We start from the raw sequence: 20,158 nt of genomic DNA, 5'->3' as shown, positions 1-20,158 counted from the left end.
TGTACTGGGCTCTTCCTGGCACCAGGAACATCAACATAGAGTGAATTGATAACACACTGCAGATAAACCTAGTAATAATCTATGTCTATCAGGAATTAATAGGATAGTAGTTTACAAATTCATTAGGAAATCACCAAAAAAGGCTACAGCTTTGCTGCTGTTCCAAGCACCTCTTGAATGAGACATGTTATAAAAATAACACATATTAAAAAAAATAATTAAAAAGGAGAAAAGTAGAAGGAAAGGGGGAAGAAAAGACACTAAAACCAGTAAAATGCAGACAAATAACACACAAGCAGACACTAAACAGCAGAGCTACATGGAGACTGTCCTACAGCTACTACCTCAGATCTAGGCTCTTTTGCCAAGGAGTTTTTCAGCTTTCCTCCTTTTGAACTCTGCAATTTCTTCTGGGAGTAACCCATGAGCTCTATACCTGCAGTGAACAGGTAGGCCATTAGAAAAAGAACCAGTTCAGTTTCATCTAAAATAAAGAACAGACTGTAATGGAGGCTAAAGGAAAGGTAAGTGTCTTCTGGTGGGAGAAAGGAAAACAAATATAGGTCCTGGTTCTGGCCTTATTAATTCTTCTCTTGTACCACTCAACTTACTGCAAAGGATGAGGTCAGCTAATTAAATTTTAAGTGTCTAGAGGTCTCTTGGCACTCTTAGACACTTCTGCCAGGACAAGATGAATGACTTTGTTGATTGAGGAGTACGAACTATATATTTATCAAGGCTGTTTCCAGAATCAATTTAATAAGATGAATCCTGAGAGAATGGTTCCATTATTTCACTGATCCTTGCCCAGATTCATCAAAGGGAGGAACAGAACAAAACAGCAGTGAAGACCTTGCATTTTGTTAGTTTGGTTACTGCTTCAGTGCCTTTTGGTCTTCCAAGGATGCTGTTTTCAAAAGCTCTCAGCTCGCTAAGCTGTGGGAACATTTCCTGGTGGAAATCCTATCTAATAGTCCCTAGAGAAAGCCAGCTGTCTCTGAATGCTGAACACAGTTTTAACAGCCTTTCCTGTGGGAGATTAGAGTGAAGCTTCAGGTCTTTGACCAGTTCTGCTCTACAAATGGAAATGCCTAGACAAGTTGTCCTCCTATGCCTTATCTAAATCCTTATCTCTGGGAACATGTTTCTTCTTTTTAGAAACACTGACCCCTGTTTATAAACTTCCTCAACAGTGATGATGTCTTTAGGGCTAGGTCCCAAGGACAGGGAAGCCAGGAGGATATAATCCTGGGTTCAGTGAGGAATGACTTCTGGGAATCTACAAGTCAGGTGAGATTTACCTCCCTGGCATTTTTTTATCTGCAATAGAGATGTCTCCATCTAAGGCAAATATCTTGGGTTCTATTCTGAGCCAGTGTAGGGAAGCTGGTGCTGCTGGGCCACAGCAGGAGTTTATCCCAAAGAAGGAAAAGATTAACACCAAGAAACGTCTGTTCCTCTGCACTGACTAAAAGACACACAAGGTGACCAGATCAGATGGAGGTAAATAAGTTATAATAGGACTAAATCCTGCCTGTTGTAGGGAGAAAAGGAATCTTTGTGTCCAGATCCTTTATGGAAGCCGTAACAAAATTCAGCCACACATGGGTGAGCATCAGGGGTTTTGTTTCTGAGTCCACCCAGCAGGACTTCACGCACAGTGGGGTGGAGGACATTGCTGCCTGTGTTTGCACAACAGTGCAGCAGCTTGTGACCCACAGAAGGTGAAGGCCTGACCAGTGTATTTGGTGATCAAGCACGGTATTAGACTGCCTGAGGTCCACCTCCAGACACTGCTCACACAAGTATCAAAAAACTGTTTGGCAGTGACTTGACATCTAACCACTGCACAACAGCAAAAAAGAAGATCCAGTGTAAACAGAACTTGCACATCTCCTGAACTCACAAATGTCTGAGCAACTGGAGAGGTCTGGTTCTGCGTTATCCATTCCAGCCTCAGGCAAAACCCCTCTTTTTGGAGACAGCTGTCATTTTTCCGAGGTCCTCTCATCCCATCACCTTGTTTGCAAAACCAGCAGGAGAAAATCTGTGAAGTTCTGACTTTGCTTCCTTTCTGCATTTAGGGTTTCTTGCTATTAGCACAAATTCTGTAATATTCCACTTAGTTCTCCCAGAAAATTCAGCTTGCTCAGGAAGAGCTTGTTTAAATATAAAAGCTGGTGCAATCACATCACAAGTCAAACAGTCTTGTTGAAAGGGAGATGAGTCACCAACTTTCATTCCCTTTCTCATCCTCCATCAGATTTCAGAGAAAAAGTCTTATTTCTCTTTGTCATTATGCCACAGCCATGAGCAGAATACCTCTTTGTCTTCATTTTGCTGTTGTGTTAGGTGGTCAGAAATAGTTTGAAAAGAAGGGATTGAGTGTGAAGCAAAACACATCTGTCCTGACACTGCATGATCAAGACTGTGAGACAAAGAATGCTTTGATTACCTTGAATAGCTCTTGTTAAATGTTATATAAAATTTCTTTAGGAAATATTTTTATGCTGTTGTATAATTCCAGCTATGTCAGGACAACAAGAGGTTTTCACTGCTGTTTGGTCCACAAGCTCTTTTAGTTTTGATTTAAAAGCACATATGACAGACTTCAGATAGGATCCGAAGTGGAAATGCTTTCAGTTTTCTCCTCAGAAAGACACATCAGCAGCAACAGCAGCACGAGAGACTCTCTACAGTTCCATCCTCGCAGGGTGCTCCAACACAGACAAAGCAATGAGGACCTTCTACTGGGCAGAAGAAAAATCCATTTTGTCCTAATGAGTGTCTTTTTCCTGGCTCATAAAAGGTGTTTCTCACTTGGGGGTTGGGAGTTGGATTCTTTGAGCATCTTTCACTGCTTCTCACCCATTTATCTTCAAACAAGGATCTCAGTGCTTCCTCCGGGGCTGATCCTCATGCATGTGAGGGTGAGAGGGCCCCAAAACTCTCACCTATTCCTGGCTGCATCTTCAGTGTTCATGATGGCACACATCAGGTTGCACTTACCACGGTGAGTGGTAGTGGGCTAGAAGACCTATCAACCCTTTTGGATTAAGATTTAATGAATTCATACTAGGTAAGGGATTTGGGTTTATGTCAAAATCAAAAACTCTCATATGCTCTTTACCTAGGCACTGCTTAATGGTTAAAAGCCTTCGAGAGGATTGACAATATGTATCTTTGCTGAATTGTATTAATGTTTTCCCTCCAGTTAACTTCCCATAAATAATTTAAAGGGAAAGTTTCTTAATAAAACTACCTGCTGGGATAGAGGACTTCTGATGCTTTCAAACACTGTATTCAGTACCAGAGAAAAGAATTTCTGAACCAGGATGGCAAAAGTAGGAAATTCAGAAGACCAAGAATGTCACTCATCTCCTTGGAATGGCAAATGAAAATCAGCCTGGCTCTAGGTTTTGTTATGGTTTGGGTTTGGTTTTTTTGTTTGTTTGGTTTGGTTTGATTTGGTTTGGTTTGGTTTTGTTGGTTGGTTGGTTGGGTTTTTTTTTTCCTTTCTGAATTTCATTAGCCATTGAATTTTTCCTAGTCTTAGATATTTTTCCATTGCTCTGCAAAATGCATCTGAGATTTAGTCTTGGTCAGGCTCGTGTCTGGTAGTTTTGTATAACCTCTTATCCTTTCTGCTTTTTTGGACACAATGAGTGCTCCACTGGCGTTAAAAAGATGCTGCCTGTCCCAAAGCATCACAGGATGCCAATTTCAAATATCCCATGTTTATATACTATGTTCACAACTTTCTGCTTTTTCCTTGTCTGATAATTTAGCCCCCCAGATAGCCACCTGGTATACCTTCAACGAAATTTCACAGCCTTCCTTTAAACCTATTTCACTGAAATGTCAGAAGAATGTCCATGCTACAGGTCGTCTGCTGCTTGACTGCTTGGCATGCTTGGTTTTGATGCCTCTTAATTTTGTAACACCTTCTCTATGTCCAGTCTGCCATTATTTCCCATGGCAGTACCAGGTGTATGTGTAGAAATCTGCCTTGAAGCAAGGGAAGGTCTGGAGAGGCTACAGAACTGTCCTGTGCTCTTCTACATCATGCGAAGTTAACCCAAAATTCTCATGAAAACCAGATATAAGAGATTTGACCAGACCAAGAAAGAAGGAATTATCCTCTGAATTGGAACTTCAAAAATTTCCATCAATAGGATCTGACCTTTAAATCCATGGCCCACAGGTTTGCAATTCCATAGCATGGACATAAGACCAAGCACGAAGTAGTAACCTTCACTTAGTAGGAAACACCTCTCAGCATGGCCACCACAACTGCCCAGCTGTGGATGTTTAGGCTACCCAGGTTACAACATAAAGCAAGAGATAAAAACAAGTGCCCACAGACCTCATGGTAAGGAAATATCCAAGAGAAGGTAAGTTGTCTCAGAACAGAGTGAAAAAATTAGTAGAAGAGGAATTTATTCAGTATTTCCTTCTTCAGCTCAAAAACTTACAAGTAAGGCTACAATAATCCCTATGGAATTACACGAGGCAGTGATTCGAAACCACCATATTGGCCAACTAGGGAGAAACAACTTCCAGCCGCTTGATTTTGTGCCAAAACATGAATCATCAAGATAAGGCTGGAAAGGAGGACATAATGTCTGATATCTATCTGGTAACAGCACAGCCTATGCGTGAGGCAGCTCTCCAAATATTTGCTCTGCTTCAACATCCAGTTACTTCTTTCTGTAACTTGACATTTGGCCTATGGGGTATAGGTTTCATTTTGTCCCCTCGCTAGGACAAATATGGTTTTGTGTAATTTTACTTTTTCTCTTTGTTTACTGTCAAAATCACTCAACTGCTGCATGACCTGCGGGGACAGAAATACTGCAAAAGGAGGGTTTGGGCCTTGGGACAAGAGTAGATCACCTCTGTCTCTGCAGTGTTAAGGGTGGACTCTTCAGAGATCACACATGGATGCAAAAGATCCTCTGATCCTGAGTATGTGGGGAAATGGGGAAATCTTTTTATTTACTAAGAGAGAATGAGGCCATATGTAGAACAATATTGATCAGGAGAAGTCAAAGCTACATTAAAACAGACCTTGTTTGCTGTCAGACACCTATCTCTGAAGTAGTTACTTTAGGACCTCAACAACATAGGCATCTTGCAAGGGCCAATTGAATCAGACCCTTAGCAAAAATTCTTCTTTATTGTCTATAAAGGGAGTCAAGGCTGACTGCTTTTAATGTGGGTGACGATGCTGTTCTTGTCAAACCTGACTCCTGATTTTTATGTCCTGACCACAGCACCCTTTGCAGGCATACAGAAGGTGACAGCTGAACAGGGAGTACTCTGTTTGTGAAGCCAGGCATTGCAAAGCTAGAAAATTACTTAATGAAGGCAGCATCATTAAATCTTCAATTACATAACAGTGCCATAAATTTGTAACACAAAGCTTTTTTATTCTTCTATTATAATGAAAGGGAAGAAATGTGTTTATATTTTGAATGAGGCTGATGTTTTCAGCAGGAATTTGATGGAAGGGGAGAAAAATCTTGAGTGTCTCCCATATACTGATGACGCCAGGGGCCTGAAAGTGTCCCTATCTGTGTATCTCCTACATGCAAAAAGAGCAGGAAGGAGATTCAAGGAAGACTTATTTGGTGTTCAGGCCCCAAGTGATTATAGGCGAGAAGCATGAAGTTTCCATATCACTTCTTGGGAACTGTGAATAAAGAGAGGTGCTGAAAGAATTGCATCCCTTCTGAGTCCCAGTACTATGCCTGAGCATGTAAGCCAGTGAAGGAATTGCATCCCTTCTGAGTCCCAGTACTATGCCTGAGCATGTAAGCCACCGAAGGAACAGGATATAGATTGTGCAAACAGATAACATGGGCAGACAGACATTCAGCCTGTGAACTCCAAAAGAGATGTTTTAATGAATGTCTTGGACAGTGACAGAGTCACACTTACCCTGGCTTTATTTCAGGAGGTTTAGGTAAGGGCTTCTGGAAGCCTTTTTTCCCAACCAGCCAATATGTTTCTTCTACTCCTTTACCCTAAAATAAAACAAAAAATCCAAATAAAAAGCAGCTTTCTGACTGCCCTCTGCTTGATATGTAATTTTTCTCTCTAGGTTTCTCTGGCTTCATACATGTCCAGAGACAGACTATGCCTGGAAATCTTGGGCTGTCCTTCAGAATAGCTCAGGGATTATCTGAGTTTCACTTTCTTGAAAGAGGATATTCATTATCCTTGTTCCAACTGTCATTTACAAATTACCCTCATTGATCTGGGTCATTGGAACTACACAGCTGAACAGAAATTGGAAACTACAGGATCACTAATCATCTTATTTGGCAGCACTACCACTATTAATTGAGAGATTTTACAAATCATTCTGAACTGAGTATCAGAATAATAACTTCCTCTCCCATCACGGATGGTTTAGCTTGTAAGGTGTGATGCATCTGAAGAACCTGTTTGAGAGTCAATCACCTTTGACTGAAGAAGGGGAGGAAAACCAACAATCACCTTCACATAAATTAGACCCTGAAAGTACTTCAGGCTTATAATTTCCTGAAAGGCCAATTTATCCCCACTAACTATGTAAAGGTTTCTTTCCATTGACTAGACCTGAAATATTTACCCCAGATCTCCACTTGTAGACATATGAACTTGAATGATTCCTCTTGTCATGCGAGATTGTTGGGGGACCTGAGGCCATACTCAGACATTTAATTCTGGTATTTAAGGCAAGCAAATCTCCTGCTTCTGTCTATTGACTATGTAAGGGTAGGAATTCTGTTTATTATTATTTAGTACTGCCTTGTTTGGACATTGAAAAGCAGCAGCTTCTGCCAAGGGTGGACTAAATAGTCTACTATATAAATACTTATGTCCAGCACATACTTGATTGCTTGATCCCGCAGTCCTTCAATAACTACCTAATGTATTGGACTAAATAGTCTACTATATAAATACTTATGTCCAGCACATACAGCTGATTACTTGATCCCACAATCCTTCAATAACTACCTAATGTATTAAAACAAATGAAAGGGACGATTTTGGAAGGATTCCGCTGAAGATTGGTGTATGAAGGCCAAAAAAAGATAATAATATGAAAATTCCTCAAGCAAGATGACTCCCCTGTGAAGTGCTTCACACAGCCCTGGCCTTCTTACCCTCAGTTCTGTTTTTCCCCTGGGTACGATTTCATAGCCTTCATTCAGATTCCGAAGTATATCCACTGTGCTTTGGCTGACATGAATCCTGTAAGCTGGGAACAGAAAGCAAAGCAGCTGGATCATTGTACTGCACACATGCTGTGAATTCCCCACTGCTTCATCCTGAGAAGGAAAAAGGCTCCAAAGCAGGAGTGCTCCAACTCAGGTGTGTGGCTGGTGTAGCTGTGTGGGGCTCCTCTGTGTGGAGTTTAATGCTGACTGATGGATTCTTCCAGGCAGGGCTGTAAAGGGCACAGGGGGAGAGGAGATCTACACTGGGGGCTTCCTGGAGAAGGATACCAAACACACTCAGTGTAGAAGTCCATCTATTCATAAAGATGCTAAGTGGTTTTCCACTAAAATTGTCAGCTAGATTTCTGTTTTATCTGTTGCCACAGTATAACTAGGGAATGAGAAAGAAAAGAAAAATAGCCAACTGTCCTACTCCAGACACCCAACATAATTTGAAAGCTGGGATGAAGAGTAGAGAGATGGAATTTGCAAAGGAACATAAAGAAAATGTGGCTATGCATGTAGATATGTCTGGATTTTTAGTAATTCATTCCACCCAGAACTGCCATTTATTTTATGAACAAAAAGGGCAAAGGTGGAGAACTTTATTGAATTCCCATCTTCCCCAGATTGTTTTACAGCCTCTGCTGGAACTCACTGAAATTTTTTATTGTTCTGCTTGTCTGAACAAGACAGGAAATATTTCTAAAACATTTCCCCCAAAGTAGCTTTTTTTGGTAGAGCTTTTATTTCAATTTTGTCCATCACATTACCTTCCCCTTTGAAGGATGAGGTATGAGCTGATTAATTTTTTTCTCCATAATAATAAGAAAGAAAAACATCAGTTTGAATATATAGAGGAAGATCACACAGCTATGAGCTACATTTCCTGAGAGACTAACCTACAAATTGCCTATTTATCTATATGCATTTCTATTAATGTGTAACAATGTTCTTGTACCTGCAGTGCTCCTGCTGTCTCCAGTCTCAGTGGGACTTTCTGTGGTCATGGGTATGATGGAAGCAGTGCCCACCTGTGCTTCAGCCCTTGCTTTGTACTGGTCATGAGGGCAAGTGAATAATTTTACTGTGCAAGAACAGCTCTGAAGTAAGGGTTCTTAGCACTGACTGAAAGTAAGATCCAAACCATGTTGGAGGAAAGTAGGGCAAGATTCATGTTGGTTTTGGTTGATGGGATTCGAGTCAGAGAACTGCAGCTGGAAGGCAGGGTCCTAAAGGCCGACCTACAATGGCAACACTGGTGCCCTCTCCTTCAGACTGCTTTGAATTCTGTCCTCTGACTTCCCCCTTTCTTTGACTGTCCCAAATACTCACGCAGGCCTGTGGACTCCATTCTTGACGCCGTGTTCACGGTGTCCCCGAAGAGGCAGTACCGCGGCATGGTCAGCCCCACCACGCCTGCCACACAAGGCCCTGAAAGACACGTCAGCTGCGTTACCCGGATGGCCCTGCATAAATCTAGGGCTGCACTGACAAACAAATCTCATCTTCTCCTCTGATACTCAAAAAACCTATTGGGAATGCAGGAGAAGGTTTTCTAAAGATCTCATTGGTCTTGGTGCTTGCTACAAGCAGTCCAAAGTTAAGCATTGCTCTGGATTTCATGCTGGTGTTTCATGTCTGAGAAAGGTCGTGTGTGGTAGGCCCTCGGTTCACCATCATCTGGGAGAAATTTGTTCAGAGTTCATGGAAACTGAAGGACAATCGTAATCTCATTTTAAAAAATGTCTTTTTCTATGTGAGAAAGCTAAAGTTCAGATCCTGTGACATGCCCTGTAACCTACTGAAACAGGATTAAAAATCAGCCTTGGGACTCCAGAGATGCTGGCAGCACTCTGGACCACCCTGTGTCCCCTCCTTGGAAAAGAAGACACGGTTAGCTGGCCTGTCTACCCAAGACCTCTTTTTTCCCCTCTTTCTCATTCTTTATCCAAGATCTATTCACTTCCCAAGTAGCTTCCAAAGAACCATTGCCAAGTTGTAAGGGAGAGGTATGTGTGCAGGATCCTCATGATCATGCACAGACTGGGAGATAAAATGTGTGGAAGCCAAACAGCACAGACAATTTTCATCTGGGGCATTTGGCTTAGTTAATGTTTAGACTGCACTCTGAAAGAGGAGATGCTAAATTTCATTGCCTACAATAGAATATCGGGCCTGCAAAATAAGTGCAAAAATGAAAATAAAAAGCAATGTGATAAGGTGTGGAGCTTCCTGCAGACAAAAGGCAGGACTCTATTTTCCATCAGAGGCATTTATGAGATAAGCCTTTTCAGGCTTTGCCTGCCTTTTTAATGCCATGATCCTTCTGACTTAAGATTTAGTACAACTGATATCTAGGAAATCTTTCCCCATGCAAGATTACAAGAGATGTGAACATTATACATGATCAACAGTACCTGAAATGACACTATAGATTAGGATTTTCATAATATAAAAAGGTTATAAGGTTATGTTTGGTTTAAAACAGTAATAATATAAATAGTAGCAATTGTGGCCTAATTTAGAAATGACCAGTTACTTAGTTTTGTACACTGCTATTTTATGCTGATTTTAGCATTATTAAAAAAAAAATTGATCCTTTATATAGTTTTCAGATCTATCTTAAGGATAGTAAAACTCCATTGCTGAAAGCTATAGGTAACTTCACATGAACCCCTCTTGCTGTGACCTCTGAAAAGTTATTGCTGCCCAAAGTTGCCAGATTTTAAAATACTTCATGAGGATGCAAACTCAGAGGTAAGACAGATATTGACTCCTGCCTGATGAATCACTGCTTGATAAAAGATTTTTTAAAAAGAGAGAGGAAGAATAGTTCATACAAAAAATATTACAAGGACTTGAGCAGCATGGATCAAACTGGATAAAACACAGCAGGCAGAGACTGCTGGATATCATGAAAACCTGATTTAAGGGGGTTTCTTTTCAACTGTCAGTGTACCTCAGACAAAACACTGTTCCTCAGAATCTCCTACAAGTTAATTCCTGTCCTTATCAGTACTCTATAACTTGTTTCAAGCTTTTCAGGAGAGGAACTGTTAAACTTCCTCACTAGAGGAAGTTTAATTCAGGTTTTCATCTATAGGCACTTCTATACACAACTGTAAAGGCACTGTTGATAGTCTCAGCCTTGGACCTTATGATTCCCTAATTGGTCTCTATTATATGCATGCTAATGTTGATGTATACAGAAGAAAAGGTCTTCTTGGAGACTTCTTATTCATGCTTCAGTAAGACACTTCTCTGAGAAAACACTATCTCACAAAATACTGCTTCTCTTTTTGTGGTGATAATGTGACAGCAGCAGTCCCAAATCTCACTAAGGACCAAAGCTCCTTCTGTAATAGGTGATGCAAGGACACAAAAAGGTGGTTCCTGTTGAAAAAACAGCCCTCACTGAGGAGGCTTTGCACTCCATTGGTTAGAGCATGGTGCTAAGAACACCAGGGTCATGGGCTGGTTCCCTGTATGGGCCATTCACTTGGGAGTTGGACTCTAGGATCCTTGTGGGTCCCTTGCAACTCAGAGCATGCTATGATTCTGTGACTCCATCTTAAGAAGCACAAATAAAGGCAGATGAACTTCTACTGTAGTCAGTGGAGACCAAGTCAATGTGGTCAACTGAGCCATAAGAGCTTTTCCACTCCTGCACATGAACAGCTTTGCAGGGTTCATTTACATGTCCTCAAAATGTGCAGGCTCCCTAAAAGTCCTGGAAACACCTCCGTGTGGGTGCCTAAATTCAGGTTCCCTACTCAGTCAATGCAATCACCCAGCCACTTCTGCACAAAGCCCACAACATAGGACAGGCAAGATTTTTAGGGTGAGGTGTTATCTTTCTAGAATACTGCTTTTAAGCCTGTCCCATTGCAGAAGGTTTTCAGCTCAAAACCAACCCTACCATGTAAGCATTCCCAAAATTACACATTCCCTGTGTTGAAAGCATCTAAGACTTAATTTGCTCACTGCCTTCATCTCCTGTGTGTGTTCCCCCTTTTCCAAAGAGCTTCAGCAGAAGGCTAAGAAAAACTTCCAATGGTAAGTCTCCTACAGTTATACATTTCAGAGGAAACCAGACACCCTGTGATGAGGACATTATGGCCTAGTTGTTTAATTACAGGGGTTCATAGGTTTGCTTTGAAGTGTCTCTTTGCCAGGGCTTGCAAGGGTCAGTTAACAAGAGGCTCTGGCTAAGACTCTGCAAAGACCATCAGCAGTGCTGCAGAGTTTAAGAGCCAAGATCAAAGTGCAGGGCTGACTGCCAGAGAGCCTGACTGATACACAAACCATCTTCAGCCTCTGTGGAAGAGCTTATCTTCTCACCACTGCTTTGGCTGACTGTCCTGCTCTAGCCCAGGAATTGATAATGGGGAAACAGCTGAGTCAGCCGAGTTATCCTGGACCTGCAGTGAACTCAAGAGAGAACAGCCAAGATTCCAGGACGTGTTTAAAGCAGGGCAGAAAATGCAGACCAAGCACTGGTTGTCTTGTCCTTTTTGCCTTACCCATGCATTGCCACAAATTGACCATGGGCATGAGCCATCAGAAGTTGCCAGAGGTGCAGCTTTCCCTTGGGGTTGAAAAGGCATGGGCAGACTATGTCCAAAATGCATTTATTGCTTTTTCTGAGAGGGCATCATGAGCTCTTCTTGGCACCAGTTTCCAGAGAGCAGCTGAAGGACGTGACTGGGATCACACCCTTTCTCCATCCTTTCCAGTACAGTGAAAGTGTCAGCCAAGTTCTCCTCTCCCCCAAGACCTTCCCCAAGGCTTTCATGATGCTGATCATTCCCTCTTCATCCATCTTTTCTCAGGAGAAACGGGATCTAGGGTTAATCAAACTCAGCTGTCAGCTCCGTGGCTCAGAGAGCTGGTTTGCTTTGGAACATGTGTTTGTGGCTGCTCCCATGACAGTATGATGCTGCCAGATCTGTGCAAAACAAGATCTGCAGAGTCCTCCGCCCTCTTCCCCTCACACCCAATACAACAGTTCATAGCAATTCTGCTTTCCAGATATCCAGAGTTCATAAAAACAACAACAAAAAAATGTTACTACCCCCTGTAGGCATCACCTAGGGATGTATTTTTTGGCCAACTGCATGGGAGATACATCGCATAACTGCTGTCAACAGGCAGCAGCAGATGTTGCACAGCAAATTCCTCTCTTTCCATGTTGAAAATATGCTGCTGGTGCTCCAGAGACTCCTGCTCTGGGTAAGACAATCTGCAGCCATAGCTTCATCTAATTTCTGACAGAGTATAAAACACACAGTGCTCCTGCAATCATTCCTTAATGCTTTATACTTCTATGAAGGGTCAACTAAGAATCACAAACTTCAAACAAAGTGTAGGGAGATGTGTTTTAGAGACAACTCCAAAAGAGCATCTTATAAGGTCTAGGATTCATAATATTGATTTTAACTCTGCTAAAGTCACAGCTCTATTCTTGGGATATTCTGACTGAGATACCTTCTTTACTCTGCTTCTGTCTCCCAACATGTACGTCAGGGACCAGGATACTGCCATCTGCAAAATGCTTGCATGCTAAAGCTCCAAAAGCCTGGATATTATCAGATAAGCAGAAGGATAAAACCTCACATATTATTGGGTCAGACTCCTGGGCATTCTTAGTCATTGTCTGGCTTCCCACAGTGGGCACCACCAGGTACTTTAGAGGAAGAGGCAGGAAATCTGGTGACAAACAGCTGGGAAAAAATGTATTAATGGTTGTCTAAAAAATGAATAAAATTATGAAGGTTCACATATATTATACAAACACTGATTCATGATAATAGCAATATATATATATACATATATAAAAGGAACTTCCTCCTTTCATTTTAAACAAGCAACCTTTCTGTTGATTGAATACATTATGACTTCTACGTCAGAGATGATGTCTTCTTTATAACGTGACCTTTTCTTAAGAGCTGTATCACTTTTTTCTTCCAGTATATCCTACCTGTAATAAATATCTCCAATCTTTTTATGCTTTCACTTTATATGCCAGTGTTTCTGTGCTTTTTCATTTCAGAACAGAGTTGCAAAGACATCACTGCTGTCCCACCTCTGAAGGTCCTATGTCACATTAAAGAGCTATCCATATGATGAAACCCTTGTGACTAACATGCCAGATGTAGTTCCTGGCTGAGACAGAACACAAAATCTCTTATTAAAATGATACTAAGACACTTTCCTCCACAAAACAACCTCTCTGGGTTTTGTTTTTTCATTTTAACTGCCTTGTTGATGTGGAAGATTTTAAAGATTTTAAAGTGTCTTGTAAGGGTGTTTTTTCTGAGGGCAGCAGTTGAGAAGGAGCTCTCTGATGTTCAGTTGCCTACCTGTGTGCAGCCCGATTCGTATCCTGAGGGGAATGTCTGGCATGTGCCTCATTTTGAATGTTCCCACAGAGCTGAGGATGTCCAAGGACATGTTGGCAATTTCAGCTGCGTGCTTGTTTCCATTCCGTTTTGGGAGCCCTGAGGCAACCATGTAGGCATCACCAATTGTCTCCACCTAGCAAATACCATCACATTAAGAAATAAATAGAGAAATTGAAAAAGATGGAAAGGAAACAAAAACACAGAATAAAATTACTTCTCACCTTGTAAACATCATGGTTTCCAAGAACAGCATCAAACAGAGAGTAAAGGTCATTCAGAAGGTCAACTACTTCAATGGGTTCACTGAGGGCTGAAATGGATGTGAAGCCTACAATGTCATTGAAGTAGATGGTCACCTGGTCAAAATACTCCGGTTCCACAGTGCCACCAGTCTTGAGGGCTTCTGCCACTGAACTGAAATAACAACACAAAAAAGATGGCAGAGAACAAACCCTTTTCTAGTGTGTGCTCAAGAGCTCAGACTCTTGGTTTTCTGTGTTGAGATCTTCCACTACATGGCTGTAACCAGCATTGATTAGAGTTTCTTACTTTGATTTGAAGGTGCTTGTAAAAATTGATGGTGAGGTCTACAATGTTACTTTCTTCTGGGGAAGGGTGTTGTCCAGACTAGATATGGGCTTGTTTTGGGATGTTTTTTGTTTGATTTCCTGGGATTTTCTACCACCTAAAGTACCAGTACTTACGGTGGAAGCATTTGTGACAGCAGTTTTTCTGTCTTCTGTTTTTCAACCTCTAGCTCTTCCGTCCGCTCGCTGATTAAATCTTCCAGGTTGCTTGAGTACTGCTCAAGCATCCTGAGCATTGAGTCAATGATATTGGTCTTTTTCCCTTTGTTGATGGTTTTGAACTGGAAAATCAAATTGGAGAGTTATTTGTTTGTCTCTTTACACCACTGTAGCACTCAGAGTTTGGAAAGGAACAAAAAGCAAACATTTCTTTGGAGGTGTCATGCTATAGACTGGATTTTCAATGGCAAAAGTTCAAAGATAAGGAAAAGGTGAATTAGAAGGTGAATTTGCATCAATCAGTGAGAATTAGATGAAACACAACCTTACAGTAGTTGTCAACATGTACATTGTTACGGAGTCTTATCAGGCTTCAGGTTTGCAACCCCCTTTACCCCATGGACAATCTTTAGGGTAACTTGCAAAACTTTGCATTCAGAGGCACGAAGTTCAGGCTGTTAGAAACACTTACAACCTTTTTACATGTTACAGCACTTAAATCCATCTTTGCACACTGACATTCTTGTGTACTGCCACCTCCATTCCCAGTTCTTCATTGAGTTGTGCTTTCTCCTCCTGACCTGAAGCTGAGCTGCTGGAACTTTCAGATAATTTGTGGCTTTAGAGGCTACCTTAGACTCAACAGTGGAGTCAGCAGGTTCAAAATTCTTCACAGCTTCATAGAACCAAAAGGTAAAAATTATGGATATTTGTTTACCTGGTTTGAGGAAATGCCCTAAAGTTGTGTCAGGGAAGGTTGATATTGGATATTGATATTTTTTTTTCACAGAAAGGGTTTGTAAGACCTGTTTGAAACAGACTACTCAGGATAATGGTTGGAGTTACCATCCCTGGAAGTGCTCAAGAAACATGTGGATGTGGCACTTGAGGACATGGTTTAACAACACACATGGTGGTGGTACGGGGTTGATAATTGACTATCTTAAAAGTCTTTTCCAACCTTAATGAGTCTATGATTCTATGACCTTATAAGAACACAGGAACTACATTGCTTGATCAGAAAGGGGGGTTATTTTCCCAGTACCTGTCCATGACATTGGCCAGGTATGTGGGAACCATGTAACAGATATGTGGGAAAACTGTTTAAACAGGCCTCAGGTACAGTCATATTTCCCTGGGATATTCTCCAAGCTTCCACCAATCTGGAATTGAGTGACCTCCTATGCCAAATGTTGTATCTTTGTCTTTAATAGTCTTTGGCAAATTTTCCTTATAGTTACCATTTAAACACTTTAGAAGATTAAAAGAAAAATTGGTCTGAAAGTGCATAATTTACAAATCTTTCATCTCCATGAGACCATCTGTGCAGGTACACTGCAAAAGTGAAGACATCGAGCCCATGTCTAGGCTGCTTCATCACCCCTAAGTCAGGACAAGTCCAGGGCTCCGCAACTTCTCTATTCTTTAATAACTGAGTTACAGCAAAAAAAAACCCCAAACAATAAAACACTTCCCTGCCAAGAACAAACAATGGGATTACACCAGCTTCTTTATTTGCTGACCTTATGAAACACCTCCTCAAAGGTTGGACGTCGTTCAGGGGCTTCAGCCCAGCATTGCTTCATTACCTGGATGCACGTCAGGGGGGCTACCTCAGGAGCTATGTTTGGGCGACACAGGGGAGGGGGCTTCTTCACTTTCTTTATAATTTCTGTGGCAAGAGAAGAATGGGAAGAACACTGTAAGATGGAGGGCCTTGATAGGTTAAAGGACAGGGACCTTTTCTTGTGTCCCTGGCTTGCTTCTTCAGCTGTCACTCTTAGTCCTCAGCACCCAGTGTCGGTGCCAAATGAAGCTGGAAGTTTCTGCTTTTCTCTGTCAGGAGTCTCTTGAAGGATTTAAAGAAGATTCATGTCCCTGGAGATCCAGGTTATGAGTAATAAAGTGGCTGGATGGGGGAAGGATGTGTGACAGATGGATGTGTGAGCCTGCAGGCTTGTATTTAATGAAATTGCCTCTGACTCTCTCCACTAGGACCTGCAGTCTTCTAAGGCAGCAGAGGTTTATGGCTGAGCCCAGACAGGAAGGATACCAGCCTCTGGTGCTTCATCATTAACTGGGACGTAGGAGGTTGCTGGGAGTGGCGACAGTGGAAAGTATGTTAAGGTGGAGAGGTTGAGTTCAAAACAGTGTCTGGGAAATTACTCCCTGTCTAGAGCTCCCTTCCTAGAAATGAGGCTTGTAAGGAACTGGGCTTGGGTTTTCAAACCCTGAGAAGTCAGCCTTTTAACACCTGCCAAAGTTATGGTATTTGACATCTTATTTTGCTCAGGGCAGAGCAGGCAAAGGGAGTGAAAACCTCTTTCTCTGGCAGGAGTCCTGCTGTTGCTGAGTACCCAAAGCTTTTCAGCATTTACAGCTTACTTCAAAGATATTTGGCTCATCTCTCCAGACTCCTCCAAATGAACTAATCAAAACATCTGGCCCCAATATTTCCAGGGGCAACCAAGGGGAAATGCCTTCCCCAGATTGTTTTAAAGTTCACAAGTGAAAACTCCTTAGGATTGAGACACAATGAGTAGAAATTCATCATTTTATCAGGTTAGAAAAGAGGACTGAACTGTGTTCAACATTTGCTGGAGATTTTGCAGGGAGGACAAGTGGGGGAAACCTGCGAATTACATCATAGTCTACATCATAGGTCCAGCTCTGATTTATGGAGTGGGATACATCATTAGCATCATTGTCATGACATTGTGACAGTAGCTTCAGGCATAGAAAAGTCAGGGCCCCATTTTCCAGCTCAACTGGCACATATTGAATTGTCATACCCCACTTGATGATTGTCCAGCTTAAAATATGTTGAGAATGGGCTGTCACTGAAATCAGCTAATTTTAGATTGTTGTCACTCCCTTCCTGTTTAAGCGCTTGTACCCTGACTCTGACTGCAATGGATTTATTCTTCCCATGGATGCACAACATGGTTGCACCATGAGCAGCTCCTAAAGACTTCACCTGTTTGCTGTTTCTGATATACATAAGCAAAATGATGTCACAAAATTGATCATTTCGACTTCTGTCGAGGACAGAGTCTCTTTAAAAAGGAAAGGATCAAGGAGAAATAGATGGGCAGATGGCTGAAACAGGATGTTGGCAAGAGATGCAGCTCAAAAAACTTCAGCCTCCATGATGCACAAAAAAGGACCAATGAGTGGGAAGCAAAGGAGTTTCTAAGCTATGGGAAGTTCTGCCCTCAGATTTCATCCCATACAATGATGAAAAGTCCCTTGTTTGCACAGGGAACTGGAGGTGCTGCAGAGGCCTGAAGCTCCCTGGGGAGCACCCAGGACCCTGATCCCAGTGAAAGCAGTGATGAGACATGTACCAAGGCTGTGATGAGAACCACACATTTTGATGTTTATTATGAATGTTGTGTTGAAAACAGACTTCTGCCACTGAGAAAAGTCATGAGACTAACATATTATTGCCTTATTAAGGCAATTATTATTGCCTTATTATTGCCTTATTAAGGGGGCTTGGCCAGGCCTTTTATAAAGTGCTCTGCACAAAGCCTTAAAAATACACTGTAGCAGTTGCCTACCTTCAGCTGAGAGTTCCGATGTGCAGTAAGGTGGACCCCGAGCAATCACTTCTTGTAGGATGATTGCAAAGCTGTAAATGTCCCCTTTGATTGTGCCTTTTCTGCACATGTCTGGGTCCCTCAGTAACTCAGGAGCTGTCCAGAGCAATTCTAAAAAAATTTCAGAGCATCATATTTCTTACACTTTAACTCAGACTATTGCAAAGTAAGTGCTTAAATGAATACCTTATTTCAGTCATTTGATGAAAGGTTGGAAAATACTACATTATTTACTGAATCAAGTCTTTTACTTCTAGTGGTGTGTTAGAAATACTAAACTTCTGTGCTGACAAAAAGAAAAAGAATTTTCCAAAATTTACTCTATGGGTTTTTTTTTTTAAAAAACTGCCACACCAACAATTTTTATCAAATAACACCAGCCATGAACTTCAACATAAGTCATCTCACCCCTGCCAGAAGCTTTAACACCATTTTTTTGATTGAAAATGTTCCTGAGACAAAATATTGGCACCAAATCTTGAATTTCTTGTTACAGTTGCTCTTTCACAAAGCAACAATTAACAGCGTGTTTTCTGTAGTACTTTTTAGATGAAAACAGTTTCTGTAAAAGCAGTTTGTGACAATCTGATGCACAGTCTTTATAGTCCAGTAGTTCAAATGACAAAAGACACAGTTGTAAAATATGTCCAGCTTCATGAAGAAATGAATCTTCAAACTGAGATTTTGTTACCCTGGTAACTGTGCATTCTGAGTAATGGAGATATGGAACATTTCTGCCACTGCAAATGTGTTTATCTTCTGTAAGGGAGGAGAAGAAAGTCTTCTGTCTGACAATTGCCCCACCTAAGATACTGAAAACGTGTAAGTATCATATCCCATGACAGAGGGATCAACCATGAAATACTATTGCAAAACAGGTTTCAAGAATAAATTGGGATACCAGAGGAACCTCAAAGCAATGGCCACGTGAAAGAAATCTTGTCCAAGTCTACAGACCTGGTCCCATGAGAGCTGTTCTTAAATGGTGAGAATCTCATGTGGCAACCTTTGGTGACTGGCATGTAGAGAACCTATTTCAAAAAGACCTACATAATTTTGTGGTTTAGATGACTTATTTTAACAAGAAAAACTGTCTTTTCATTTGGGATAACATAAAACTCTAAATATAGGATTGGGTCTAAGGATGTGAAGCCATTCTACTGGCTATATTTCTATAGAAATTCAGTGCTGATAAGACTTCAGGGACAATTCAGTCCTTCTCCAACTGCAATGAGCTGAAGTTCTGTCACTGCTTACAGTAAAATGTATTTTCTCTACCACATCACTCTGCTACTTGCTTCACTTTCAGACAGCCTGAAAAAACCTTTGCTTACCCTTTCTTATCACAATGCATGGTATCATTGTAAACAAGAGTAAACAAGATGTAGTGAGATTGAGCAATGAAAATCCTTGTGTGGCCACTGGCCTGAAATTGTATTAGGACAAACATCTCTTAAATCAATGGACAAATATTTAAAAAAAATTTCCTCATCACACCTACCTTCTGGGGATGGCTGAATATAGGGGCATTTCTGTGCCTCTAAGATCTCATTGTAACCATAGTCAGTGATCTTCAGAACAAACCGGCCATCCACAACGCAGTTACGAGACTTGAGACGCCCATGGGCAAAATCTCGGTGATGCAAATATCTGATTCCCTATGGAACACAGAAAAAAATCAAAGAAATCGAAGATTGATCCTTATCTTATCCATCAGCACTCAGAGACACTAAGCTAATTTGTCACCTCGGATGGCATCAAATGCAGCATTGACTCTATGTCAAATGCAGTAATGATTGAAACAACAAACTATGAGAGAAGTTTAGAAATGGATTAGGCACGTGAAATAGGTTTGTCTGGACCCTAAAGCAGTAAAGGTCCGACAACTCCAGGAAGAGTGAGATGCCTCCTTCTGTAGCCCTACATCTCACTGCACCCAGAAGTTCTGCTTTTAGGCAAGGATAAGGAAGTGGACACAAGTGTTACCAAATAGTTAGGTCAGAGGAAGCCATGAAGAGCTGGGTGCCCCTACCCATCTCCGCCAAGGAGGTTCAGAAGGCGGATCACACACTACAAGAATGGTTCTGGTGGTCTACTCTCTGGAATCCACCTGTCCCAGATTAGTAGTTCACCATTAAGACATGAAAACATGGGACATGACTGGAAGAGTGAAAGCTGCTAAAGGGACCATA

The 20,158-nt window shown here is 41.5% G+C and overlaps 1 protein-coding gene across 1 annotated transcript in view; it reads right to left on the bottom strand.

Moving 5' to 3' along the window:
• Window positions 1–351: 351 nt before the first annotated feature.
• The window catches only part of GUCY2F (guanylate cyclase 2F, retinal), a 94,882-nt gene continuing 75,075 nt past the window's right edge, over window positions 352–20,158 (bottom strand). The window contains 10 exon segments of the mRNA XM_041461933.1: window positions 352–430; window positions 5,938–6,029; window positions 7,158–7,252; window positions 8,547–8,645; window positions 13,577–13,751; window positions 13,840–14,032; window positions 14,323–14,486; window positions 15,888–16,036; window positions 17,928–18,077; window positions 19,468–19,624. Coding sequence (XP_041317867.1) covers window positions 352–430; window positions 5,938–6,029; window positions 7,158–7,252; window positions 8,547–8,645; window positions 13,577–13,751; window positions 13,840–14,032; window positions 14,323–14,486; window positions 15,888–16,036; window positions 17,928–18,077; window positions 19,468–19,624 — 1,353 coding nt within the window.

Source organism: Pyrgilauda ruficollis, unplaced genomic scaffold, assembly GCF_017590135.1.
Source record: "Pyrgilauda ruficollis isolate IOZ18807 unplaced genomic scaffold, ASM1759013v1 scaffold158, whole genome shotgun sequence".
Taxonomy (NCBI): Eukaryota; Metazoa; Chordata; class Aves; order Passeriformes; family Passeridae; genus Pyrgilauda; species Pyrgilauda ruficollis.
Note: the sequence above shows the minus strand (reverse complement) of the source record. Positions and strands in the feature narration are given on the sequence as shown.